Genomic DNA, 27,997 nt, shown 5'->3' with positions numbered 1-27,997 from the left:
CGTGTAAAAAAATTAGCAACAGGTTTTACTGTTCCCATTTCTCACAATTAAACAGTGATACCTCACATTGTCGCAGTGCTTTTTATTCCACCAAGAAATGAGTATCGAACTGCCGGACTGTAAACTTTTATTCAGTGCTTTAGAAATGTTTGAAGTAAGACATTTTAAAGCCTGATCGTTCATTTGACGGCTTGGTAATTAAAGGCTTTCGTACGTGGAGTCGATTTTTTTTGAGGAGTGAACCAGACCCGACTGAACTCCTTGAGGTATGATAATCAGATAAGTGTTTCTCCTAGAAGAGCTCCTGGGGCATGTCCTTTCGGTAGGGGTACGACGTCTGTGTTCCAATCCCCTGCACGCTCACAGCTGCCACCCGATTGGCCCTGCCGGCCATCTCCTCCAACGGCATTGTGGGATAGCGTGCCATGTAGAAGGCCAGAGCACCAATGAAGCTGTCTCCCGCACCCTGTCCAAAAAAACACAGAGGACATTGCTGGGGAAATGCACCATTTTCATTCGCAGTATTTCACGCATTGAAATACTGCCTGCCTATCTAATTTAGTCTATTTAAATCTATCCTAATCGAACTGAGGCTAGAATAATAGCATGGTAGAGCAAAAGTATCGAAAGCTACTGGTTTGTGCTGACCTGTTCCCAGTCCAGAGTTTTAAAACTGCAAGGACAGCACTGCACCAAACTGCACATAAGCACTCCCCAGGCAATGTGTATCTGTAATGCCTTGCCATAGGTCAGCACTCAGATGAAAGAAAAAAACACTAGTCCTAAAACTTTGACCTAAAAAGTAACTCTTCACAAAAGAAGAATTGTGAGTCTAAGGACAAAATTGGTTGAATTCGGGTCACAACTACTTGAGTTTTTTTTTGTCAAAGGGAGTTTAACCGAATGAACAGTAGCTCACGCCAGCAGGGGGCGCTCAGACACCTGCCAATCACACAGGTATTTGTTATTCTTTCACAAGTTCCACTCCCGAGTGCATCTCCAGCTTCGGAGGGAGAGGGCAGGGAGTCTGAACATCCGGAGGATCAGGTTTGTTAGGCCCGGCAGGGAGAAGCGGTCTGTGTGCGCGGCGAGCCAGACTAAGAGCACCGCTGTGGCTCAGTGGAAACGGCGGATCTGTGCAACGCGGTCGCCACGACGAGGCGCGAGCCGCGATGAAACAGAACGTCTAGAGAACGCTGGTGCAGCGAAACCCCTTGGGAAACGCAGCAGTGCTGCAGAGGGGCTGGGTGTCCAACGTTTTCCCCGTGTTACTGGCTGTCATGAGGATACGCAGGATGTAGGACCCGCAGTTCTGCAGTTATGTGGAAAGAATTTTTTTTTTTTTTAAACCATCTGTCCAGCTATGTTATTGCTGACGGAGTACATACATTGCGAAATGTGTGCATGTAAGCACACGTCTGGTGGCAACCGGAGAAGCAGCGCACTACCAGTCACACAATGCGAATTTCTTAAAAAAGCCCATTTAAAAAAAAAAAGCCATACGGCAATTAGGGCTAATTGGGGCTAGCGGCTAGCAATTTCACAAAAACATATCGGGATTAACGTAGGCATGCCACAATGGTGACCACTGCGCGCTTCACCATTCTCAGTGTCTGACTGCATGTCTGTCTGACAGGGCGGTGGCAAAGGGGCATTCTGGGTAGGATTAGGTCAGCGGCAGTCGGGTGTGCTGGGCAGGAGCAGCAGTTGGCCATTATAGGCTATGGTTAGCAGTGAGGGATAAAATCACTACTGCCTCCGCTTGCCAAGTCAGGGAAGGTAATTCCCCTCAAATCCAACCCCCGAACATCTGGCTGAGAAACAAAACAGAAAAGTGCCCCCCCCCCCCCCCCCCGCCCGACATATCCTGCTACATGAGGCTAGACTGGTCAGTCTGCTGTTCATTTAGTTTTGTGAGTGTGTGTGTGTGTGTGTGTGTGTGTGTGTGTGTGCGTGTGTGTGAGAGTGTGTGTCTGTCTGTGCTGTGTGTCTGTGCTCTGTGTGTGTGTGTGTGTGCATGTGTGTGTGTGTGTGTGTGTGTGTGTCTGTCTGTCTGTCTGTGCTGTGTGTCTGTGCTGTGTGTGTGTGTGTGTGTGTGTCTGTCTGTCTGTGCTCTGGGTGTGTGTATGTGTATCTGTGCTGTGTGTGTGTGTGTGTGTGCGTGTGTGTATGCATGTGTGTGAGAGTGTGTGTGTGTTTGTGTGCTTGTGTGTGTGTGTGTGTGTGTTTGTGTGCGTGAGTTCTGGAGAAAGGTGACGGGCGCGTCAGACTCAAAAGCTGCTGTAATCCTCCGTCTTCCCAGCAGCCAGTGGGGCTCCCAGTCCCCGGCCGATTGTCTGCTCTCTGGCCCGCAGTCTCGTGCGCTGCGCGCCTCCATTGTGTCTCCGTTATTGATGAAGACATGGGAATGCTGAGGGCTTGTGGGGGCTCGGCGAGCTGGGGGGGGCTGGGGGGGCGGTGTGGGGGGTCATTGATGGGAAACCCTGGAGGAATGTGGCGGAGCACTCACATCTAACCACAGAATGCCCCGGTGCTGGTTCCCACAAGCCTGGCTGATTACTCACTGTCCTGTTTTTAACAGTTCAGCACCACTCTTTCCAGCACCTTCCGCACCCCCCCCCCCCCCCCCACCTCCCACCAAACTGTCTGCAAGCCACAGGGGGGGGCACAGTGGGGGCAAAGGTCAAGGGTTACACGTCCCTCTGCGGTGGAAGGCTGGAAAAAGTGACCTTGGTGCAGAAAGAACTCCTAAAGGGGACACTCCTGTTCATCCTGGGGGGGGGCAAGAAGGGGGGAAAAGGAGAAGCTCCCATCTGTCAGAGCTACATCTTAGTAACATTAATTTCTTTCATTCATTTCACTCATATACCAAATTCTTCATTTCATCTTAGCCATTTCGTTGCAGGAGAGAAAAAAAATAAAAGGATCATAAACTTTTAATAAAGAAAGCCTCCCGCTCCAGGCTGAAGTTAGAGCCAATTAGAGCTGGTCCCTCTGCAGGGCTGTGGGCCACAGTGAGCACTGGTATGGGCCGGGGGGGGGGGGCAGATATGTCAGACATGGTCCTTAACGTGCCGGGGTGACTCAGCGATAGAGCGCGCTACATCGAGGGCCGGTCTCTGGGATATTCAGAAGTCCGTTCCTCCAAAAACGATGAAACACGTCTCTGCGGACACGACCGCGCCCGGCAGGAACGCCCAATGGCGGGCCGTGGGCGTGGGATCGACGCCGTTTCCCTGGCGATGGGAGAGATTTGGCGGGCTTTATTTTTTTTTCCCATAACGACCGGAGCCGTGTCTGTCCTTTCCGAAGGTCAAAGGTCAGGGGTCAGCCTGGTCTTCTTCCTGCACAAAGTGAGCCTATGGCACATATGCGCATAGACCTCTCCTCTCCTCCTGCTACAGATCTGGTGCTATATGCCCCCCCCCCCCCCGACCCCCCAAGAGGCTGAGGTTTATGACTGACAGGGGACCCACTACCAAGAGCAAAGCCCCCTTTTTGTGACTCATACGACCTCCCGGGATTGGGATGGGGGGTGGGGGGGGGGGTCGTTCTGGATAAGCACACAGCCCGGGTGGCCCAGGTGGAAGGGGCCTCTCATGGTGAGTTCCTGGGCCCAGGATCAAACACATCGCTACATCCACAGGTCGGGATCCAATAACCAACGGGCACAAGCGCTGAACAAAGGAACGAAAAAAAAAAAAAAAGCCCAAACAGAGAGTGTCAGAACAATTTCGAAATCCCTCCGAACACAAAACAGTGGCCCTGCGCGGTCAGGGGTTTTACAGGAACAGGGCCGCACGTCCCACTGAGACAGGAAGCGGGGAACATCCGAGCCGTCTGCTGATTGGGCGAAGCGTAATTTCACGCCTGAGCTGACACCATGCCAAACCAGGCCCTGCTTCCACAGAACTGAGCTCGATCACGCCCGGCATCCGCTGCAGCTACAAACTGTGAAATCTTGCACAATTATCACACCATGTTAACTTCAGTAGGGTACTCCTGGTATCAAGGATACATTTTGCTGACCTATACAATTTCATTCTACGGTGGTTTTTATGGAAACTGATGAATTGAAGCGGCAGATTGCGTGCAGCACACATCCCCGCTGGTCTCTCTGGTCCGAAGCGTCTGCAGATCTGGAGGTTGCGGGGTGCAGCAGCAGGCCTGGCCATCTCTCGCTCCTCTAACGAGTGACAAAGACGTGCAAAGCGGGCCCTGTCATCGGCCCTGTGACACGGGTCCTCACAGAGAGAGAGAGAGCGGATCAGATCGCCAGGGAGACGTTGCTAGGCGATGGTGTTCCGAGGCAGGTGCCGTGAGGACAGGCTCTGTGAGCTCAGGGGGGGCGGCGACGTCCACCTGTCACTCAGGATGCCGGCGGGCCTTGTGGGCCTGGGGGGAGGGAGGGATGGAGGGGAGGAGGGGGGGGGCGTTATTAGCGCTGGGGGGGGACACGTTGCCATGACGCAGAGGGCCCAATCCGCTCCCCAGCGGGGGCTCAGGAAGGAACCCGCCGTCCTTTTTAATCACGCGCCACCTTCCTGCCTCCTCCGATTGATCCGCTTCTAATTCCAGACCTCAGGCTGTTTGCTCCCGCCGGCCCTGGTGCGCGTGATCCGCCAGGGACTGGTGCCGTGACTTCTGGCCAGAAACCCCGCATCCGGCCGGCCTCCCCGTCCTGGAGGGCAGCAGACCACCCGCGGGCCTGCCTGGAAGTCTCAGTCCATTAAATTGGACTAAGAGTTCCCAGCTAGCCGGCCTCTAAGCCAGAGGCACCAGGAGCTGGACTCAATTATATTCCCTGTGAGGGGGGGTGGGGGGGTGGGTGGGGTGAGGATTTAATAACATGCTGACTGGACAGGGATGGTAGGACAGTAGGAACAGCTGAGGATGCTGGGAGTTGCGGTCTTAAAGCGAGGGAACCGAGAAGGAGTTGCCTGATGATCTGTTGTGTAAGAGAAATAACATTCATGCCACACTTCCTGCGGCAGCGCCAAACGTGTTTTTTTTTTTTGCTGTTGCATCATGGGTGACAGGAGCGTTGCGCCTGCCAGACCGGAGAGCAGCGGTGAAGGCCCGGGAGCGGCTCGGATTTCTGCGGGGTGGGAACCCCCGGCTCCGCTTACGTGTCGGCGGGCAGTGCACGGTACACAGTGCGCCCTGCGGAAACTGGGCCCGGCTCGAGCCGCAATGGCTACCCCCGGCGATCGAGTGACTCAGCGCGTTCACAGGAGTCCGGCCTCTTCCTCTTCCTCCAATCCCGGCCCGCGGTCTCACCTCTCGCTGTCGTACGGGGGGGGGGGGGGGTGTGGCTCCAAAGTTTTCACCGTCGTAGCACTGCCGATGAACTTCACTGCAGATGCAGCGAGTGTGACTTCAGTGTAACAGAGTGCGCTGTTTCGTAAAAAGCTGTTCTCCATTACACAGAGAGACAGGAGGACGAAAACAGCTGAGTCCAGCCTCCAACCATACGATCTGGGAAGCGTGTTTTCTGCAAGCAGTAAAAAAAAAAAAAAAAAAAAAGAAAGGAAAAAAAAATTCCAACTTACTGGAAGTGGGGATTACAGCCCCCAAAGAAAAGTTAAACAGGCCAGAATTTACGGCTTTGGCCGCTCCCATCAAAGAGCGAGGGAGCGCAGCGACAGCAGCGGGCCCGACCGCCAGCCGTCGGCTCAGAGCTGACTGCGCAGAGCGGGGGCTGAGTCAGAGGTGGGGGGCGGTGGGGGGTGGGGTTAGAATCCCCCCAGGGCTCAGTCGTGACTGTACACACTCCACAGAGCACGGCTGCCCGGGCCCAAACTCCCAGACGTTTGGGGCGAAACCCCCCCCACCCCCCGGCCCCGGGGGGTGTAGGAAAGGGGGGGAGGGGTTAGCGTCGGACGTCATGCAGCAGCAGCAGCAGCGCAGCGTGAGGCGCAGTGACCAGACGCCTCGCCCCGGAAACGGATGGGGAGGTCACGTGACCCGGGCACCCCACAAGACCGCAGACCCGGCTTGATCCTCCCAAAAAACACACAGCGCCACACAGCACTCAGCTGGAGTCTGTCCTGTGCCCCCCGGTCATCGGGAGAGGGTTACACTGTACAGAAAACACCGTGTGGGGGAATCAGAACCTGGACGCACGGGGTTGAGTCGGATGCACTACGGCAGGGCCCAACCCTTCCCCTGGAGATCTACCATCCTGTAGGTTTACACTCCAACCCTAATCTGGCACACCCGACTCTACTAATCAGCAGCACAATGAGATCTCCAGCAGTTGAGTGAGGTGTAGCTTTGCTAGGGTTGGAGTGAAAACATATATATATATATATGGTAGATCTCCAGGAACAGGGGTGGGCAGCCCTACTAAGGGGACGACATAGCTCAGGAGGTAAGAGCGGTTGTCTGGCAGTCAGAGGGTTTGCCGGTTCGATCCCCTCACCCTGGGCATGTCGAAGTGTCCTGGAGCAAGACACCTAACCCCTAACCGCTCTGGTGAATGAGAGGCATCAATTGCAAAGCGCTTTGGATAAAAGCGCTATATAAATGCGGTCCGTTTACCATTTACACTACGGACTGTGCCCCCCGGCTCCCACCCCTAAGTCTGGGTACTCAAGGAGAGAGCAAAGGCATGTTTGTGAAGTCCTGCATGCGGGCCTCATCTTTGTAATGAACTGCTTAACTGTTCAGCTGTCCTGACCGTGATCGATTTGGGACAGCCACGGACGTATCGCGCTTCCCTTTATAGCGGCGGCTACCTCACCGGGCGTCGCGATAAAGAGAAGGGCACTTTCCATTTCTCCAGCGCAATTCTGCAGAATCGAGGCGCAGACGCACGAACGCAGCGGCGAGGAAATGCGCTGAGGTTTTGTAACGTCGGCGTGCGAGTGCTTACGTTAGCTCCATCCCCCGACCCCCCCCCCCCCCCTTATCCGTAAGTGTCTTTGTTAAGCACCGCCGGGAATCCACAAACACTCTCGCGGGCGCAGAGCGCGAGCGCCCGGTGACGCCAAAGCCGCTAATATCGGCGTGGAATGAGTCAGCCCGCCACGATTCAATCAGGAAGTGGAACCTAAGCGGACGGGGAGCCCCTGAAGCCTGATTAAATCTTTTTAACCTCGAGAGAGAGAGAGAGAAGCGCACTTTCACCACCATTAGTGGCGGCGCTCGGCCAATCCATGGGAGGGGGGATGGGGGGGGCGCGATTGCCCTTCCCAAACGACCACACAGCTGCGTCACGATAGCCTGAAAACGCGAAAGCACGCTTCCCCTTTTTCATTAAGACGAAATGTCAGCGTCATTTTTCTGTTCCCGACCGCCCCCCCCCCCCCACCCCCGTTAACAAACTGTTTGATTTAACCCTTTGACGTTTAGGAAGAAAACATCAAGGTACAACAACACAAGTCTAAATTGTCACCCCACTCCCCTGCACACTGAACAAAGGACATCAAAAGTGGTGACAAATCTTTTTTTGTTAAAGATTTTTGTGATTTTGAGTTGTGCCTTGACACAGCTGCATTACACCGCTGCCATTTCGCAATGATCCAATCTTATGACTTACGAACCTTTTGCATTTTCTTTTACACATAGTCTATACTGCCGAACACATACAGAAGCAACTGAAATTAGGTACCTTGCTCAAGGGTAAAGCAGCAGTGTCCCACCTGGGAATCTAACTCCACAACCTTCAAATTACAAGCCCAGTACACTACCCGTTACACTACACTGCCACCCACAGACTCTCAGCCTGTTGTTGTCTTGGTCAGTGCAGCTGAGTTCTGATTGGTTCTGTGAGTTCTGATTGGTGCTCAGGATGCGCGAGTGGAGGAGATGACCTCTGATTGGTGCTCAGGATGCGCGGGTGGAGGAGATGACCTCTGATTGGTGCTCAGGATGCGCGGTGGTCTTACGGTCGTGTCCACGGCGGTGACCGGCGCCGTGGCGACGTGTCGAGGGGCGGGGTCCTTCGCCGACAGCACCACGCAGCCTTGGGGTCCGAGCGTCACGATCGCGGAGCCACACCCCCGCCGAAGAAGCTCCGCCCCCACCTTCCCAGCATCCTCCACGCTTCCTACAGTCACGCCCGTCAGCAGCTCTGCCTGTGGAAGTGGGGGGGGGGGGCGTGGTGGTCCAAGGAGTACACAGAGAGAGCTAGGGTTTACTGGAGGAAATGTTACTGCTGTGCGTGTGTACATGTGAGTGTGTGTGTGCGTGTGTGTGTGCAGTGTGTGTACAGTGTGTATGTACACGTGAGCGTGTGTGTGTGCATTTGAGTGTGTGTATGCGTGTGTGTGCAGTGTGTGTACAGTGTGTATGTACACGTGAGCATGTGTGTGTGCATTTGAGTGTGTGTGTATATGTGTGTGTGCAGTGTGTGTACATGTGCATGTGTGTGTATATGTGTGTGTGTGCAGTGTGTGTACATGTGCATGTGTTTGTATGTGTGTGCTTGTTTGTGTGTGTGTGGGCTGCACTTAGAGAGCAGCTGCAGTGTCCCATTAAAGAGCTAAAAGACAGTAACAGCTACACCTCCATCACCCAGGCAGTGACCTCCATATGACACTGAGACCACACAAGAAGCCAGTGAGAGTTTCCACCCCCCCCACACACACACACACACACACCTGCCCTGTGACCGTGAGAGCCCTCACCTGGGCACCCAGCGTGGGGTGGGGGGGGGGAGGGCGGGGCCACACGAACAGAGAGTTGTCTCTAATAACCCTTCAAAAGATCACATGAACCCAGGCCCTCCTCTTCTGGAAGGAGATCAGGCCATGGAGGGGATGAGCAGTCAGCTCAGGTTTGCTTCAGATGTTTGTTTTTTTTATGTTCTCTTTCTGTGATGGACTCACTAACAGATGGCAATAGGACAGTGAACGGGGGGGGGGGGGGCGGGGGGTCTGTCTGATCAGCTCTCACTTTCATGTCTCCACCCGCATAGCTTTCCCCCCATACCCCCGCCCCCGCTCCACACCACATCAAAGTGCCCCCGAGAGGCCGTACCCCCGTCCCCCTGCCCCCCCCAGATCACTGAGTCACCCCTCGCACATCTGCCCCGCCGCCCCCCGCCCCCGTCCCCTTGTTTTCGCACCAGAGTTCTTTCCATCCTTCCAGATTTCCATTCATCACCGCTGACAGCCGAGGTGTTCACACGCGTTTAAAAAAAAAAAACACACAAGACGCGGCTCAGAAAAGCCGCCAGTTTACGGTAAAACGCGATCCCCCCCCCCACACCCCGCACCTGAGGAGCGTTAAATCTGTGACAGCTGCGTTCGCAATGGGACGGGCGCGTCGCCACCTGCCCTGTGGAATGCCTGCCCCGTACTAACCCCGACGCCAGGGGGGCCCCCGAAAAACATTAGCGGAGCGCGGCGTAACGTCAGGAGAGGCGCTCCGACCGAAGCCCCGATGATTACCCACAAACCCCGGCGTCAGCCCGCACACCGCAGCGACTGAACAAGAGCACCGCTCTGGGGGCTGAAAGAGGGGACCCCCCCCCCCTTACCTCAGGCTCGTTGCAGCAGAAGACGTCGGCGTATCGGTAGAAGTCGGGGTGCAGGTCTGGAGTGGCGGGCGCGGGGTTGAAGATGGTCTTCACTGTCAGAGAGAGGTCACAGGGAAACGCAGCCTCAAACTCACAATCTGCTCGCAACACAAACACATCTTAATGGGACAGTTCACTTTCTGGGGTCTACCGATATTACCTCCGCTTTTAGCGCATGTTTTTGATTGGCTCAGACAGCTTTTGTGTGCAATGAAGGACATTTTAGATGCATAGAACCTTCTGACCGCCAACAGGGGCATTGTGGGATTTGTGGTTCCAAAGTGAGAGAATACGCTTGAAATGACTCCAAAGCAGCTTATGTTGTGTTTCCAGATGCTGTGCATATGAACACATTCATTTTATGCATCTTATTCACAATTACAAAGAAGAATATCAAGTTGTAATACTGTGTCAGTATTTCTTTCCTTGAGTGCAGTGGCCTGAGGTGGCAGACTCCATAGAAAACAGTTCCAACCAAAAATAATGTTAAACATCATTTTTTAAAGAATAATGGTACAATGAGACATAACGGTACTGCTCAAGCTACTTTGTTTGAGTCACTCAAACTGCATTTCCTCGCTTTAGACCACGTCATCGATTAGCCAGCAGTCAGAATCTTACGTAAAAAATGACTAAAATATCTCCTTCGCCGCGCACGAAATACGTCTGGGCCAATCGAAATCCAGACTAAAAAGTTAAATCATTCGATGAACCCCAGAAGACGAATGACGCCATCCGGGAGCGGTAGCGATGGGCTTTCACCTACAGAGCGTAAGTCACACGGCAGCGATGACACAGATCGAGGTTGCGTCGTCCCTGTTTACCGTTTCGCCGCTCGTAACTGAGAAAGAGTGAATCTTGTTCGAGCGTGCCGCTTGTACACAAACAGGAACGAGAAAGGAAGTATTTCAGCAAAACCACAGAGGGCAAAAAACTCTCGTGTGCAGGTTTTTTTCTCCAAAAAAAAAGCTATCAGCAAAAAAAAAAGGCTTTGAACACAAGATAAATTCCTGCACATTACTACATTTCAAAAAAAAATCTTCTTCACCAATATTCAGAACCAAGTTAATTATTTTATATGACTCATTTTAGCAAATAAGATTCAGTTTAAAGTTCTCAATTACATGCTGGACTGTATAAAATGTAATCAGTATCTAAAGTATTTCAAGTGTTTGTGTGTGTGTGTATGAACCTATGAATCTGTGTGCGTGCGTGTGTGTGTGTGTGTGTGTGTATGAAACTATGAATCTGTGTGGTGTATGTGTGTGTGTGTGTCTGTGGTCAGGCTTGTGGAGCGTCTGGCCTCCTTGCACTGTAAAGTTTCCGCGAGGTTCTTTCTAGTAAAAGTTAAAAGAGAGAAAAGGTCCGTGCGTCACTAGCCACGTCCGCACACACGCAGGTAAAGCGGCACAAAGTCGTCACGCGGAATTCAGAGCGAGAGAGGCCTCGTTCCCCGGGGGCCGGAAACCACGTCGCGCCTTTCTGTCCTTCCTTCTTTTTGAAGGGGGCCAGGAATTTCTCCTCGGCGGCAGATCAAAGGCTGCGGGGTGCGCGGCGTGCGTCGTGTGGGCGGGGTCCATCGATAGCGGCGGAGGCACCGGAAAACCACAGATGATGCGCGCGGACGCTCAGAGACCTGAGCTCAGCGATGTCACTTCCTCCTCCTCGCCGAGCGCTGCTATCTGCGCAGCGCCAGGTCACAGGGGCCAAGCGTCTCCTCGAAGCCGCCGCAGCCGAGGCGATACTGAGGCGCGGGGACGTCGGCAGGACAGGGAGAGGAGCTGAACTCCGGGGAGAGGCGGCTAACTTCGGGAAGAGCAGCCGATAAAGAGGGGGGCAGCCGAACACCGAGGATGGATGGATGAGCAGAGGTGGAAAGTCGAGCGGTCTGAACGTAAAAGTCCCGCCATGTGTTTCTTCCTCCCACGAATTCAGCCAGCAGATTTCGCCAATTAGTTCTACCATTAATTCCGGCTGAAGAATTGTGCTGATTAGCAAATCCAGGTGACTGGAACAGAATCCTGGGGAGGACTTCCGAACCTTTCTGAACCTGGGTTTTCCACCTCTGGGTTGAGACCAGTCACATGGGCAGTAACGCGGTGAACAGCTAAAGGCACTAAAGTTGTCAGCCACAGATAAAAGAACCAAAAAATAAAACTATACAGTGAGCTGTATTATATATAATATTTGGACATATTTTTTCTTGATTTGGCCCTGCTCCCCACAATTTTAGAATCAAACAATTCAAATGTGGTTCAAGCACAGATTCACAGCTTTGATTAAAGCATATTTGAATACATTTTGGATACACTATGCTGAAATTACAGCACTTTTTACATTTCTCCTCATTTCAACTGAATCTGAATTGTTTGATTACAAATCTAAAATTGTAAAGTACAGCATCAAATCAAGAAAAAAAAAAAAGTATTTGTCCCAAACATTATGGAGCTCACTGTAAATGTCCAAATGAGCCTAGGGACGCCACATTCTGTGTGAAACACTACAACAATTATTTATCAAGGTCTTTGAGCCTGGGATGGCACTAAGGTGCACTGCGTGTGTGAGCTGCTTGCACAGGGAACCTCCACACTCACTGCCACCTCCTGTTGATTGGGCCTCCAAGTTTCAGGTACCGGCCTCCAGATGTTAGCCGTTCAGCACATCTGGTTCGACTGGCCCGTGCGGTGACTCACATCTGGAAGCCTGGTGGCCCAGAGCACCACACCTTCCGTTTTTGGAATCCACGTGGTCTGATCCTTTGATCCCCTCACTCAACCCCCCCCAACCCCCCCCTTTAATAATGGGCACTGGGTTTTGGGGTAGAGTTGCGCCTGAGGCCTGCACGTGTGGAGATGATGATGTTAATACAGCTGTTTCTACCGGACCGCAAATGGTTGGGAGAGAGAGAGAGAGAGAAACAGAGAGAAAGAGAGACATAGAGAGAGAGAAACAGAGACAAAGAGAGAGACATAGAGAGTGAGAAACAGAGACAAAGAGAGAGACATAGAGAGTGAGAAACAGACAAAAGAGAGAGATAAACAGAGAAACAAAGAGGGACAGAGAAAAACAGAGTGCAACAACAGACGGAGTGAGACAGCGAGAAAGAGAGAGAGAGAGAGAGAGAGAGAGAGAAACAGAGAGAGAGAGAGCGAGAGAGAAACAGAGCGAGAAGTCTCATCCAACCATTAAAAAGTGCGTTAAAAAGCCTGAATGAGCCTTGTGTGAAATCAAACCCAGTTCCCATGACACTGCGGTTGAATCCCCGCGTAAATAAACGGTCCTCTCCGACGGCGTAAGACGGAAGACAAGCGCGCGCGCAAACGCAGATAAACAGACCGGGTGACACGGGGACTCGCTGCAGCACCAGCGCGGAGTTCGCTTCCTACAGACCATCAAAAATGCCGTTTTTTTCCTTCCCCTCGTTTGTCAGATGTTCAGCGATTGGCCCTTGGAGGCGTCGAGGAGAGCCGCAGACTCAACCCAGTCCATTAGCGCTGCGGCGGCGCAGGAGGAAGAGGAGGAGGAGGAGGTGGCGTTCGCCTCATCCACGCCATTAACACGGGGCTCGCCCGCAGAGGCGCCGTTCGTTCGCGAGATTCCCGCCATTAGCACACACGCACGCGAAACCTCGCATCGGCAGAACCCCGCGGCTTCGTTCGTTAGCGAGATTCCCGCCATTAGCACGCGCGCGTGAAACCTCGCCGCGGCGGGCGCTCGCGCCTTTTTGGCGGATCTCCGGCTCGTCGGGCACGCGGTGCCCCCCCCCCCGCCCCGCGAGCCCCTCCCGGATATACCGCCAACGCGGGACGCCATCTGCATTAACCATCTGCGGGCGGGCCGAAGCGCGTCATTGGCCGGTGACGAACGGGCGGGGAGCCGGCCAGGCGCGCGGGGAGACGCGGAGCCGCGAAAGCCGCCAAAGGGAGCGGAGTCGCAAAAAAGGAGTTAAGAGGAGGTGAAAATCGCAGCGACGCCGCCGCGGCCGCTGCCTTCGCTCGTACGCGCCGTGCGGAAGCTTCCGCCGCCAAAAACATGTTCAGTTACCGTCCGCGATTATGATTATGCGTTATGATTTATTCCCTTTCCCACATCGCTTGGCTCGTCGGGCTGTTTGTCCTGTCGTTAGCGATGCGTGTTTTCAGTTTTCCTTTTTTTTTTAAAAAAAAAAACAACAAACTGATAAGAGAGGGAATGAAAATGTGTGTGTGTGTGAAAGAGAGAGAGGGACTGAGAGAGAGACACAGAGAGAGAGAGGGTGAGAGAATGAGAAGGGAGAAAGAGAGATAGATTCAGTGGGTCTGGGGATTATTCGACATTTGTCCTTAACTTTGACTCATGAACAGACACAAGCGTTACTTTTTTCCCTTGGCATACAGCTTGGCAAGTTACAGTCTGTGAAGGCTCCGTTTCTCCAACTGCATTTGTGAAGAAAAAAATGTGCTACTTGAGTGCAATTGTGAGTCAGAAGTTAAAGACAAATTGACTGAGTCCAGACCAGATACAGACCCATCTACCAAATACAAGGTGGGCAGACCATGCCTCTACTGAGCCATAAAGGTTGTGTAAAAGGGATGGCGGGACAGTACCAACACTATAGGCAGTGGCCATACACAGGTCCTTTAAGAGAGACAGATGTGCAGACAGATAGACAGACAGAGAGGAGGAAAAGCTGAACACTTCTCTCCTGGGCATGCACATTACCTGGTAAGAGACAGACGAATAGGACAGACAGACAGACAGATAGGCAGGGAGGCACAGAGACAGACAGACAGACGGGCAGACAGAGGGGGAGGGGCTGACCCTGTCTCTCCTGGGCCATATGCAGTGCCTGCAGGGAGGTGTCTGGGCTGATTTCCAGCTGGCAGATCAGCACCTTGGCCCCGCCCAGCGCTGGCCCCGCCCGCTGCAGGTCCTCCGCCCCGAGCAGCATGTTGGCCCCGGCAACGATCACGATGGCGTTCTCCCCTGAGGATGCACACCGCGCATCAGCCGAAACACACGTACAAACGCACGCACACAATACAAACACACGCACGCACACACTCCCACATATACACACACACACACGCACGCACACACTCCCACATATACACACACACACACTACACACACACACTCCCACATATACACACACACACACGCACGCACACACTCCCACATATACACTACACACACACGCACGCACACACTCCCACATATACACACACACACACTACACACACACACTCCCACATATACACACACATACACACACTACACACACACGCACGCACACACTCTCACATATACACACACATACACACTACACACACACAAACTACACACACACGCAACTCCCACATATACACACACACACACACACTACACACACACAGCACGCACACACTCCCACATATACACACACATACACACTACACACACACACGCACGCACACACTCCCACATACACACACACACACACACGCACGCACACACTCCCACATATACACACACATACACACAGTTGAGGAAACACTACTCTATGCCATCACAAACACAGGAAAACACAACCATGTTCTGAGCACAGTGCAATCATATGCAGACTCGTGTCCACACACGCAAGGCCCACCCACAGGAAGTCATTAACCTCCTTATTCCACAGAGGGTAATTCACATGGAATTCTGGGATACCATAATATCACTGATCACAGTCCAGCTCATTCACACGCTCAGAAACACAGCTTCCTCTCGCGTTTCCCTGTTCCACCATCTCTGACCTTCAGTACATACACACCACACTGACGCCATCCAGGTCACAACAACACAACCAAGGGTGAAATTATACCCCACACTGCACAAGGGGAGGGGGGGGGGCGGGGGGGCACTCTCCTGCAGCTGTAATCTGCGTGACTTTGAGGGGATGTGCGCTGTCACACTGCAATATCATTACACTCGCACATATACTTTCACAGTTAAGAGGTACGTTGTAAGATTTGGCTCGATCTCCTCCGGCCTCTACCTGCGTCGTTGACGATGATGGAGGCGGTGCCGGTCGATGCCTTGTCCGTTTGCCCGACAAACTCTGTGGAGAGAAAGAGACATCACATGGATGCTCCTTCAGAAGGTGCTGTAGCTCCTGAAAGTAGAGGTCTCGATCTAGGATCAGGTTTGCCCCCCCATATCCTAGCCTTACCCATTGGGTTTCTAAAAGTAAAAACTGATCCCAGATCAGGGGCCCTTGTTTGATAAAGAATCTCAGAGTAAGGGTGCAGATGCAGGTCAAAACTGGTCCTAGATCAGAGCTCGTTGTGCGATCGATGGGAAGAGCACAGTAACCGTTTTTTTTTTTTTTGTAACTGTAACCCATGGCGACGCTGCCAAACCCACAGCAGCAACCAAACGACAGCTGTGGGACACGAGTAGAGCAAATCTATCAGAGCGGCTGAAGATGTGGATTACAGAGCCGTTTGACCGAAGGAAAAGTCCATACCTGTGGACACGCCGCTGTTCTTAAAGTTCTGGATGTAGTTGTCCCCAAAGACGTCTTTTCCCACCTTTGGAAGAGAGGTTAAAGCAGCCAATCAGAGCGTGACGGCGTTCGCCAGGAAGCTGACACAACAACCCGTTAAACTCCGAGCTGGAACTTCAACGCTGTAACTGCCAAACTCAGTAACCTCGCTGTTATTTTTTTAAAACTGATTTTTCTTCTCCGCTGAAAACCATCATCAGAGACTGCTGTAAAGATAGACGTGCCCCCGGTAGAATTCGCAAACGAGCAGCAAGCCAATCGCTACGCGGGTCACATTTTTCGGCTGATCGCCCGGTAAGAGATGAGCCAAGCCTGGGGGATATGGAGACCCCACCCGAACGTCTCCTCTTGGCCAGCGTGCCCCCCTACCCCCCCCCCCCCCAGATTCCACCCCCCATCTCTACGAGGTGTCCCGGATCGCAGCTGCTGAGCGGTGTGGGGGGGGCGGGGGGGGGGATCCTGCGCACGCCCCCCGGGTCTTGCTTTCATCCCAGCCCATCCTGGCCCGCCCCGTCCCGACCCCGGAGCTCCCCCCAGAAAGGGAACGTCTCCGGCATCTGAGACCACCCCCGCTGCCCCTGCCCCGCGCCTTTGAAGCGCGCTCTCCCCGCACCTCCGAAAAGACGGCGAGTCTATTTCCGTTGCGTTTCATCCGCCTGGAGTCGTCTCCGCTCTATCGATCGGGCGCTTTCTGTTCCGATGAACCCGCAGCGGCGGCGGCGGCGGGAGAAACTTCTGCTTCGTTACCACCGCCGCTGGAAAGAACTTCAGCGGAGCGCTTTCTGGATTGTTCTAAGAACAGCGTGTTCCCGTAAAAATACGCCGTTCTCACGGAGGTACAGGACCACTCCGGCCTACTGGTGCTGGCTTCCTTCTCCTGATCCAGGGGTAACTGTAGAGCAGGGCCAACAGCCTAACCCTGGTCCTGTAGGATTTCATTTCAACCCTAATTTGGCACACCTGGTTCTACTAATTAGCAGCTCAATGAGATGTTGAGTGAGGTGCGCTTTGTTTGGGTTGGAGTGAAAACCTACAGGACGGTAGACCACCGGCAAGAGAGTTCAGCAGTCGTACTGCAGACGTTATCAGCTACACTAATGACTGTCGCGGTGACACACATTGTATGACCGACAGCCTAGAGGAGACCAAGGACAGACCACAGGAAGCAGTGCCTAGTCATGTGACTCACTGTGTCTCCGTGAGGACCACAGGTTGCCATGCAACACACACAGCAACTCTCGAGGCATTAAACAAACTCCATTGGGCCACACGTATGTACCCCATCAGAGGTAAAAGTACCCTGTAAAAGTAAGAAGAGGCTATTTTACTATTACCACATTTTGTTGTGTATAGTTCCGGTGAGGTGAGGGGTGTGTGTGTGGTTGGGGGGGGGGGTGCAGGTCGGAGGAAGTTCGGTCGAAGCTCCCCTAGCTGGCGCGGGACGGTACCTTGCACACCATGGCCGTTTTGGCTCCCAGACGGGCCGCCTGGACGCACTGGTTCGCTCCCTTTCCGCCGAAGCCGACGAAGAACTTGTGACCGTGGATGGTCTCTCCGGCCTTGGGCAACCGTGGGGCCTGGCTGGGAGGGGCAAGCAGAGCTGAGCACGATAGCATTGGGCTAAAACACTGAGCACGATAGCGTAAAACCCCCACTGGGGCATCAGTATTTTAGTAACATATTACTGGTGTAACCCTTGAACAAAGTACCTGACCTGATTTGCTTCAGTATACACATCCAGCTGTATAAACTGATGCGATGTAAGTTTGGAGAAGTGTGTCAGCTAAAATGTACAGTAAATATTATTTCAAACTACAGCTCATCGCAGGACACACACCTCCAAGCATGTGATTCAGCTAAACCATAAAATATGGACGGGGGTATAGGTGCAGAGAGGTGCTATAGACCCTTCAGGGGAAGGGAGTTGCTAGATTGAATCCGGGAGATGGGAGCTGCAGCAATGCAATGCCTTTGGAGTAGTTTTTGGCCAAAACAACTCCAGCTCCAGTGAAAAAAAACTATATCTAAAGCAATTGGTCTAAAACTATATCTGTATGTCTGTATGATCTGTGTTGTGATACAGATGTCAAAGTCATGACAAGGCCACTGTGTCAGAACCAATTCCTGTGCAAGTCATGACCTGATTGACAGGAAATCTACCGCTACCCTGGAGACGGGCACTTCCTGTCTCTAGGGTTGGCACTGGGCAGTGGGTGACTGTGCCATCTGCGTCTCCCCGAGCCGAACCCCGCTGTGATTACTCACAGTGAGGGGAGAAAAATCCGCACTCACAAAAACAAGCTATCGCCTGGCCCGCGTCCAAACCTCCCAGGTCAACGGGTTTGTTGATGTCAATGTGCAGCGATAAACTTGTTTTTCTCCCTTTACTATCAAGATCCTTGAGTGTGCGAGTGTGCGCGAGTGTGCATGTGTGTGTATGTGTGTATGCATGCGTGCCCGTGTGTGTGTGTGTGTGTGTGTGCGCGTGTGTGCGTGTGCCTGTGTGCGTGTGTCTGTATGTCTGTGTGCGTGCGTGTGCGTGTGTCTGTATGTCTGTGTGTGTGTGTGCGTGTGTCTGCATGTCTGTGTGTGCGTGTGTGTGTGTGTGTGCATGTCCGTGTGTGCCCTGTTTGCATGCGGTCGGAAGAAGGGCACTTACAGTAACTCAATTTAAAACAGCGGCTTGTTTTTGTCCCCAAGATTTCCAGTAATACTGTTCTGAATATAAGTAGTGTTGACAGGCTCAGGGGCACATAGCTCTGTACAATCTCTCACTAGGGTGCCATTTCAAACTTCTAAGATACCTTTACTGCGCTATAATTACCATTAAGTGAGCTCCTTCGGTTTTCCACATAATAATGCCATAAAAAACGGACACACTCTAACAAATGTGAATATTACATTTTAACTGCTTAACCGTAAATATTATTAAGAAAGCTTGTAAAAGTCGGAGGGACAGATGATGATATAATTCATTTTCTGTTTGCTCAGCTGTTGTATTCCAGCCTCAGGTAAAAGTGAATGGCTGAGACTCCCATTCACGAGGGAAACAATGGCTCTCTGTTGGAAATTCACCTGAAAATTCCCCAGAAACCCAGTGCCGTAAAACCTACATTCTTCAGACCATCAATCATTAACCACACAGCAAGACCACTGAGCAACAACTCAGTTAAATAACCAGCGTGAAAACAAGAACTACAGAATGCTGGACAACCCAGCAGGACTCTTCAATTTATACACTGTCTTGATGGTATCTAGCAGAATGTCAAGGGTCTCCCACTCTCTCTCATTCTCTCTCTCTCTCTCTCTCCCTCCCTCTCTCTCTCTCACACACACACACACAAACACACGCATCAGGGCACTATGATGAAAAAAAAACAGAAGACAGTTATGAGTTATACGTGACTTATAATAGGCGTGTGGGTCACAGATAGTGAGGAAGGGGGAAGTCAGACAGGCACAGAAACACAGACAGACACACAGACACACACACAGACACACAGACAGACGTGCAGTTTCACACACCCTCACCCTGCGCCCAGTCACCTGTCTCTCAGCACGCGCTCACGTCCCTCGCGGTGGCCCTGCTTACACACCACGGCGGCCCCGCCCGCCCCATTCAGACACGCTGCAGGGCATCTGAGAGCGGCACTATCACCGGCTGACCCTGCTCACACACACACACACACACACACACACAAATACACACACATACACACATACATATTCACACGCACACACTTACACACGCACACACATGCACACACACACACACACACACACATACACACACGCACACACACACTCACACACACACACACACACACGCACACATGCACACACACGCACACTCACACACACTCATCTATGCACACACACACACACACGCACACACGCACACACACTCACACACACACTCATCTATGCACACACACACTCACACACACACTCTCTCTCTCTCTCTCACACACACACACACACACACACACACTCTCTCTCTCTCACACACACACACACACACACTGGTGCTTTGTCTGCAGAGAGGTGAGTGGCAGGCTGAGTAATCCCTGCCGCAGACACAAGGCCGTTGTTTGTTCCTCCAGCGAAAGAGCTTCGCTTTCTCACACGACTGCAAAAAGAAGGCAACAGGTGTTCGAAGTTCGGTGATGCGCCTGCTGTTCTCTTGGGAGTTTTTTTTTTGTCTGTCTTGTTTTTCATTCATAGCCTCACCACAACGGCAACGCAATAGCGAGAGACGGTACGAAAGTCGCACTGCAATTAAAAGATGACAAACGGTGCTTATGAAAGCCCTCGACGTGTTTTTAAGAACATATGGAAACGGCTCAGCCGTGAGTCACATGGTCCTTGCTCACATTTCCTCCAGATACCGCAGTATCCCTCCTTTGAATGAGATGTGAAACCGGGATCCTGACTTACTGCGGTCGGTAAAGGTCCCGTGGCACGTTTTCACAGAAGCAGAGGCTCGAACCCTGATGCCCTGGTTAAACTCCCGCAAAAAAAAAAAAGGTTTCTACATCATTCCTTCTCATCCATTCAGTATAAACGACTGGCTGTAGAATCCCTTGTGTTCCCTGTCTGCACTGAATCTCCAGGTTGTCACTGCAAACGAGACCTGGGTTTTCAGGTGACCAACAGTACGGCTGAGTAAAGGAAACATAACATAACTGACAAGTGGAGTTACGTGAATTACGGCCATCTTCAGCAGCGCTTTTGAAACGTGCGGCTTGGCACCTTGGCACCTTGGCACCACCTCATTCCGTTACGCAACGGTGCCCGTGCGCCATCCAACAAACGGGCAACAGGTTTTTTTTTTTTTTTTTTGGACAGCAGTGGAAAATTAAAACAAACTTCCTTATTTGTCTTTTTTCTTTTTTTGTCACAAGACCGGGGGTATTTATTTTTGTCCGATCAGACCAGACAATCCTGTATAAGGTGCTTGATTGTGCGTGAGTGAGTGCGTGCCAGAGTGCATGTGCCTGGGTGCACGTATGGGTGTGTGTGTGTGTGTGTGCCCAGCTGTGTGTGTGTGTGTGTGTGTGTGTGTGTGCCCAGCTGTGTGTGTGTGTGTGTGCACGCACAAATGGGGGATCTCTGAAACGCCAGGTTAAGTACACACTCAGAGCACTTGGCTAAAGGACAGGAAGGCCCTCCGTCCGGTGTGTAAGTGTGGATCCAGGAAGGGCGTCAGTGGAGCAGAGTACAACAGAGCAGGGACAGAACATTAGTGGCCTCACCTTTCACACAGAAGCCAAAGAGCCGCTCTCCACCAATCACAGCGTACCTTCATAATTACACATAGAACAGAGCCAATGGTAACTAGCAGATACCTTCTGGTTATACTCCCTTCAGTGATAAAGGGCCCCGGAAAGTATAGCCACCAATCACCATAGAAAGTATCCACCAATCACCATCATGGTTGTTCCGTTTCTTCTTAACAAGGTACTCCTTGATTGGTGGATACTTCTGTAAGGCCTTAAACTACCACAGGCACTCTTTGCAATGTATCAGTGGCTGTTTGTGCAATCAGTCTCCAGGCCCTGCGTGATGACCATTACATTACATTACAGGCATTTAGCTGACAGTCTTTTCCAGAGTGACTTACACATATGCTGAAGCAATGCAGGTCAGGTTAAGCACCTTGCTCAAGGGTACAGCGGCAGTGTCCCACCCAGGAATCGAACCCGTGTCCTTGAGGTTACAGGATCAGTTCCTTGCCCATCCTTGACCAGTCCCTGGCCTGGGAAAAGCACGCACCACCGACCGCACCTACGCCATCTTTCCAGAGAACACCCACGGGGGTATTACGGACAACTGACACAAAAACGACCGTGTCGTAATAATGCCACTGACCTTTCCTATTCCGTACACTCACAGACAAAACACGATGTGCGCAAGCTTTTTTTTTCGCTCCTTTGAAAGGTGTGGAAGGAGGCATCGGTATTTCCCTGTCCACGAAACACCAGAGATGCAAGTTAAATCGACACCTCGCTGCATTTTAGGTCATTAAAATGGCAGTTAAAGGCAGTTTCACACAAAGTCCTCACGGCATTCATTTATAAACACAAAATCTCAATATAAGCAGCAAAACTCACTCTGGCCAATCAACAGCACAACGGCCTGTGTCACAGCCTACCAGTAGGTGGCGCTGTGTGGCTTTGGCAGGAAGTGGCAGCGGGACACAGGCAGAAGAGTCAAACGAGAAGAACAAGTCCCTCCGTCTGTCAGCACCGCAAACATGGATTTCTGACATCAAAGCCAAGCATGTCGCTTTGACGGTTTAAAAATGTATTTCATTTCTAAATAAATAAGTAAATAAATTAGGGCAGTAATTTATGCACTTTTGATAAACAAAAACATCGGGGTGGGGGCCATATGCATTTCGCAAGCGGGAATTTCACGGCACTTTCCGAACGAAACCCCCGACAGACGAAGAGGTTAGACGAGGCAGACGTTCACGTCAGGTCAGGGCTTTTAAAAGACATAAAAAAAGACAGGAGAGATTAAAAGAGATCTGCGCGCACTCAACACCTCTGGCGATCTGGAATCGAAGACGCTCTGTCTGAGGCACCGCCACGCTTTGTGCACGAGAAGCTCCGTCACCTGTGCAGGTGACACCAGGTAACGCCAGCCCTTTGAAAAGAGATCCCAAAAAGCGTTCGTGACATTCCAGGGTACCCACCGACAAGTACCCATCATTAATGTGGTTCGACAACATACGATATGTGCTCAGACGCCTGGAACGGCAGAATTAATCTTAACTGAGGACAGGCAGTCGGGACAGGTGCGAGCAAGTTCAGTTCAGGCTGTCACACTTATTAAAATCAGTTACGAAACAATCAGACAGTTATGTCAGGCGTACTGCGCGCGTCCATGTTAACACCTCGTACAAGGTACACCGTGTTCCACTGCCTGTCTCTCAGGCACTTCGCTGCTATTATTCTCCATTGATACGAAAGCAATTACTTACGCCAGCGGATGGGGCCTATCTGTCTGCACACACCCGCTTTTTGACTTAGCTCTTAGATTCTATCACATTCTGTTCCCCTTGTTGGTTTGCAGAATGAGGCCCCCTTCCATTTAAAGCCTGGTGGCTTTAAATGGATACACGTTCACGTTCCGCTTCTCACAAGCGGTTTTATACATGACAGCAGCGACCAAAGGTGACACATACAGCATGTCTCACACACCATGCACCCTGATCCGCTCTATAAAAAAAAACAGAGGCCAAGGTCACATGACTGGCACACGCGTTGCACCCTGAAACACCATGATTAATAGAACCGTGTCCATCTATCCACTGGCTGTGTGCATTATTTCCAGGGGAGATACGCAGTGGAGATGAGAGTGTGACAGCCGCAGAGTGGCTTAATTGTAATTCATATGCATTAATACAACATGTAATAAATGTATGAACACACGGAGGTGTGATTTTGTGTGGAGCAGAAGGAGACTCCATCTCCATCCACATCTGTTCACTTTTTTTAATTTACTCAGATTTCTCTTCTACATTTTTTTATACAAAAAAAAAAAAAAATACAAAAAACTTCTGAAATACAGAACGAATGCCTCAGTGCCGCTCTGGAATCCTGAGAACGGAAATTCTTATATTTTTATTTTTTTTAAAGGAGGTCTGCTCGTCTGAGCGAGGAGCGCAGTTCGACTCCGGGGCCACATGGGGATCCCAACTGCACAGGCGGGGGGTCTGCCCCCCCCCCCCCACCATGGAACCTCCTCAGCCGTGTTCCCTTCTCTCTGTCTGTTACCCTGCATGCTTTCTACCCGCCTGAATAAGGCAAGAACAGGGGGAGAGAGGAGGGTGGGCCTGTCTCCTCTCCTTTTTTTACCTTTTTTCTTTTTTAAAAGGGGGTCTGCTCACCTCACAAGGTCCGTCATACAGGACCCGACAACCACAACGTCGACGCCGTCCTCCGCCATCTTCTGCTGGAGAGGAAGAGAGAGAAACGACAGAAGACGGTTTTACGTTAGCGTCGCATTTCCATTATCATTTAAATTTACCATTTTTTTTCTCTTTAAATTGAAGTGTGGAAACAAATAATGCATTTAATTTGGATAGCACATTTTTTTCCTCAGATCTAGAGTGCTTCATATAACCACACATAATTATAAGGGAAAACACAAAAGCTCAAATGCACATAATGAATTCAATAAATAGAAAAAACATAAATAATACATTTTCTCAGGATGAGAGGTCTTCACATAATCATACACTATTATAAAGAATAATTTAAAAAAAAAACACAAATAATTGACCACTGTAGTACTAAATAAATAAATAACTTGCACATTTTTATATAACACATTTTTCATGCTGAAAGTGTTTTACATATTCACACATCATTTTTACAGGAGAAAAAAAACAATAATCTGAATTCCAAATTACCAATTCCCTGCCCCGGTTACAGTATTTATAGCATTAATATCAAAGTACAAATCAGCAAAAAAGCCGCTTTTGTCTTGCCATCAATTTGTTTATTTTACACCTCTCACCACGATGACTTGTAGAGTATTTTCAAGTATTACTACACAGAAAGTCACTCACAGTGCACACTCGCTGTTCCAAATTGGAACACAGCAAAGAGAGCTATTGTGCCGTGCACACAAGGTAACATTTGCATTCTATAGCGCGTGAGCGGAGGTTGCCAGTTTAAGCCAGGCGATTACTTCAGGCCTCTACCACGTGGCCCCCGCAGTCACACTGAGAATCTGTAATTAATTCAAGGACTCTGGTTGTGTCTCAGTGCTAATCTCCTACCCAGGAGTTACGGATCAGAAATCTCAGCCGCTGGCTATGGGACAGACCCCTTTCAAAGATTTTTTTTCTTCCCCCCCCAAACCATTTTTTTCCACCCCAAATTCGGCTATCCTACTCAAATTCCCCATTCTATAATCGGTGGATTAAAAATAGACTTGGCAATTTTAACCAATTAAAGTGTTTGAGCCGCGCAGTTCAGTGCCTAACGGCCAATCAGAGGCAGCGCTCAAATTGCACACTGTGCTGAGGTGAATCTAACCGGCAGACAAAAGGATTAGGAGGGAGGAGGTGACGTTTTGATTGCCGAATTCTGGAGGACGGAGACACTCACATGAACAATTATTATTCGTGCTTTTGAATAAATGCACACAAATCAAAAGGTAATTATTATCATGCTTCCCCTGGAAATATCCAGTTTTTAGCGCGGTAAGCAATGAGAACTGTTTCACTCAGGTGGCCAGCAAGCAGACGTTTCCCTTCGAGAGCGCCGATCTGTCCACACGGAAGAGCCAGCCATGCCTTAATGATAATTGCCCACTCATGGAAACCCTCAGTCATCACAGATACCATACTTATAAGTGGGCGCGAGAGTGGGCCTCATCCAGAGGTTCGCTGGTATCAGAGGCCAGAAGCACATTATCTGCGTTTACAGCATCACACGGCTGAGGATCATTCAGCTCCAGCACACATGCTGCACACTGTCCATTTCAGGACATCCTCCTCCTTCCTCCTCATGTTCAGACACGCCCCCTCTCACTATGGCCCCTCCCCCTCACCTCTCCAAAAACATAAAAGAGGAGGGAGGAGAGAATGAGAATGCCCATCATTCCAGTCCCTCCATCTTTCCCCGGTAACCCTAAGTTTTGCTCATACATGAAACACCATGAGGGGATCCCCGAAAGTATAGGGGAGTGAATATCAGCAAATGATTTAGGGGGCTTTTTTGGATCAAGAAATAGCAAATACAACTCTGGTTTCATAGGCATTCACTTCTTCTTGTGTATATTGCTTGCTGGTGTAAAAGACAATGCAGTTTGTGTCACCCTTACTTTAATGTTTGTATCTTGTTTTCTTTAAATAGATACTACACATTTTGTGGGATTGGGTCATACCTACCAATTTTCTCTACACTTCCTACACTGGGCCCAAGCCACAGTGGGCATCTTTTGGATAGTTTGCACAAACAAAATCATTCAAGGTCATACAAGCAGTCAGCATGTTTAAAGGTTTAAACATCGATTAGGCCTACATTTGTTAATTTATGTTTTGACCCCTTCTGGACTGCCGTAATAATATGTTACGTTCCATTACGTTCGTTTATTCAAAACTAAATTGGAACCCAGCAGGTACGTTCAGTGATGGTATACGACCGCCAATTAGTGCCCAGGTGAGCAAAAGGTGAGACTAGTAACGTGCTGGGCGTTTGTTTTCAACGTTCAGTTGCAAGAAAATTAGAATAAATCCGTAGCAGCATTGGTTGTTGCGAGGCAGCCAGATATTCTTACATTATAAAAAACGGCGATCTCAAAAAACAGATAGCCACCAGACAAGGTTAGTGTATATACAAACATGTAAATACTTTGTATCGTCGCGAAAATAGTACATACATGAAAACGCGCTCAAGCTGTCTTGCTTGCTATATAACAAGTCTCATTAGCGAAACCCGTATTGGTACAATTCTGTTATAGTAAGATTGCGTCTGTTGGACTGGTTGTGCTGCACTTTGGACCGTGGTCCAAGTAACTCTGATCGTTGCTTGTGACTCGTTTCTTACAAAGCAGATTAATTTTACAAAGTCAATCATAGCTAGGCGTGTATACTGCACGAATTTCCACTCCTCGAGCAAATGTATCCTCGAATTCGTGTCATTCATTTATTCTTGTTTACTGAATATAAAATATTACCAACCCTCCAACTGTCTTGTTTGGCGAAGTCTGAATGACAATTACCAAATGTGCATGCATACATACCAAAACAGTGACCACTTGAGAAAAAGCAAAGGACCTCAAATCCCACTTTCAATATAGCCGCATGCATGACACAATATGTTCTGCCTCTCAACGAAAAATAACCATTGATTTTAAATCGCAATTTCAGGATAATGTATTGACATTGTTGCATTGTGCCCGTGTAGACGTAATCCACGCGTTAATTACGCTTTACACATTCGTTTTTAAGCAGGCGAAAGCATAGACGTTCACAACCTTGTAACTAAAAAGACCCGAAGACGTGCGCCGGAAAAACAGAAAGGGGTTGGAGCGGAATATGTATTGAAAGTAAAGAAACAATATCGGATTTCGAGTGTAAACAGGTAGCTACTGACATTGTTATGTCTCGTATTGTACAGTGTGGTTAATATTTTACATTCATGCGTGTAAGCATATTCGTATAACCTCCATGTCTTGTGAGAAGCACACAAAATCAGAGAAGTCTAGCATGGTTAGCTAGCGAACAATACAAGTGAATGAAAACACAATAGCTAATGTTAGCTAAGTAACTTGCAACTAACTTAACTTGTAGCGTACAAGCTAGCTGCTTGCCAAACATACTTAGCCATCGATATCGTGATACTATGTTGTCAGCTAACATGAAACTAGCTGCAACTGTGGTGTCAACACCAAGCTAACACGCTACATTGAGGTAGCTGTGATTCTAATTGGAATTGACTAGTCAGCTAGCTAGCCAAGTACTTTTGTAGTGAACCTCATTTTCACATAAATCAGTTTGTCTGCCAGCTTCTGCAAGCTATAGGTAATAACGCTAATTCAGTGTATGCGGCTTCTTAAATTAGCTGAGGCTTCTCAGTGCTAAATTGCGATGTTCAGATGTACTCCTAAACCTATGGCATTCAAGGATTCTTCCATTAAAATACTTGATTACATGCCCAAAACTAAACAATCAACGTGTAAAGAACTGACCGTTCAACACGACGTTCTAGGTCAGTGATGTAGATTTAATCTACTTGGTGCATTAATTGCGAATGCAACCACGAACGACAGTCCCTAAAGTTGATACGCTTCGGTTTGAACCATTTTACATTATCATACCTGTTGGCCCTACAGGTGAGCTTGTGGACAACAAGGCCACGCACCACTGGTCCTGCACAAGAACAGTGAGCTTGTATCAGACAGGGCATCTCTGAAACCACATCAGAGATTTACGTCAGCTT

At 50.3% G+C, this 27,997-nt stretch overlaps 1 protein-coding gene across 6 annotated transcripts; it reads right to left on the bottom strand.

Moving 5' to 3' along the window:
* Positions 1-110: 110 nt before the first annotated feature.
* Positions 111-27,950, bottom strand: rbks (ribokinase). 6 transcript variants are annotated; one of them, XM_064302960.1, is made up of 9 exons: positions 27,876-27,950; positions 23,932-23,993; positions 17,483-17,615; positions 15,996-16,059; positions 15,525-15,587; positions 14,327-14,491; positions 9,488-9,579; positions 7,893-8,081; positions 111-466 (listed from the first exon to the last, which is right to left on the bottom strand). In XM_064302960.1, the coding sequence occupies exons 2-9, from the start codon at positions 23,988-23,990 to the stop codon at positions 293-295; spliced, it is 939 nt and encodes a 312-aa protein (XP_064159030.1). In that variant the 5' UTR covers positions 23,991-23,993; positions 27,876-27,950; the 3' UTR covers positions 111-292. The 6 variants fall into 6 exon arrangements, with proteins under 6 accessions (XP_064159030.1, XP_064158955.1, XP_064159102.1 ...); XM_064302885.1 differs by having other exon boundaries at positions 23,932-23,996; positions 27,876-27,922; XM_064303032.1 differs by lacking the exon at positions 27,876-27,950 and adding an exon at positions 26,737-26,830 and having other exon boundaries at positions 17,483-17,611.
* Between the last annotated feature and the right edge of the window lie 47 nt (positions 27,951-27,997).

Source organism: Anguilla rostrata, chromosome 1 (assembly GCF_018555375.3).
Source record: "Anguilla rostrata isolate EN2019 chromosome 1, ASM1855537v3, whole genome shotgun sequence".
In the NCBI taxonomy this organism is placed as follows: Eukaryota; Metazoa; Chordata; class Actinopteri; order Anguilliformes; family Anguillidae; genus Anguilla; species Anguilla rostrata.
Note: the sequence above shows the minus strand (reverse complement) of the source record. Positions and strands in the feature narration are given on the sequence as shown.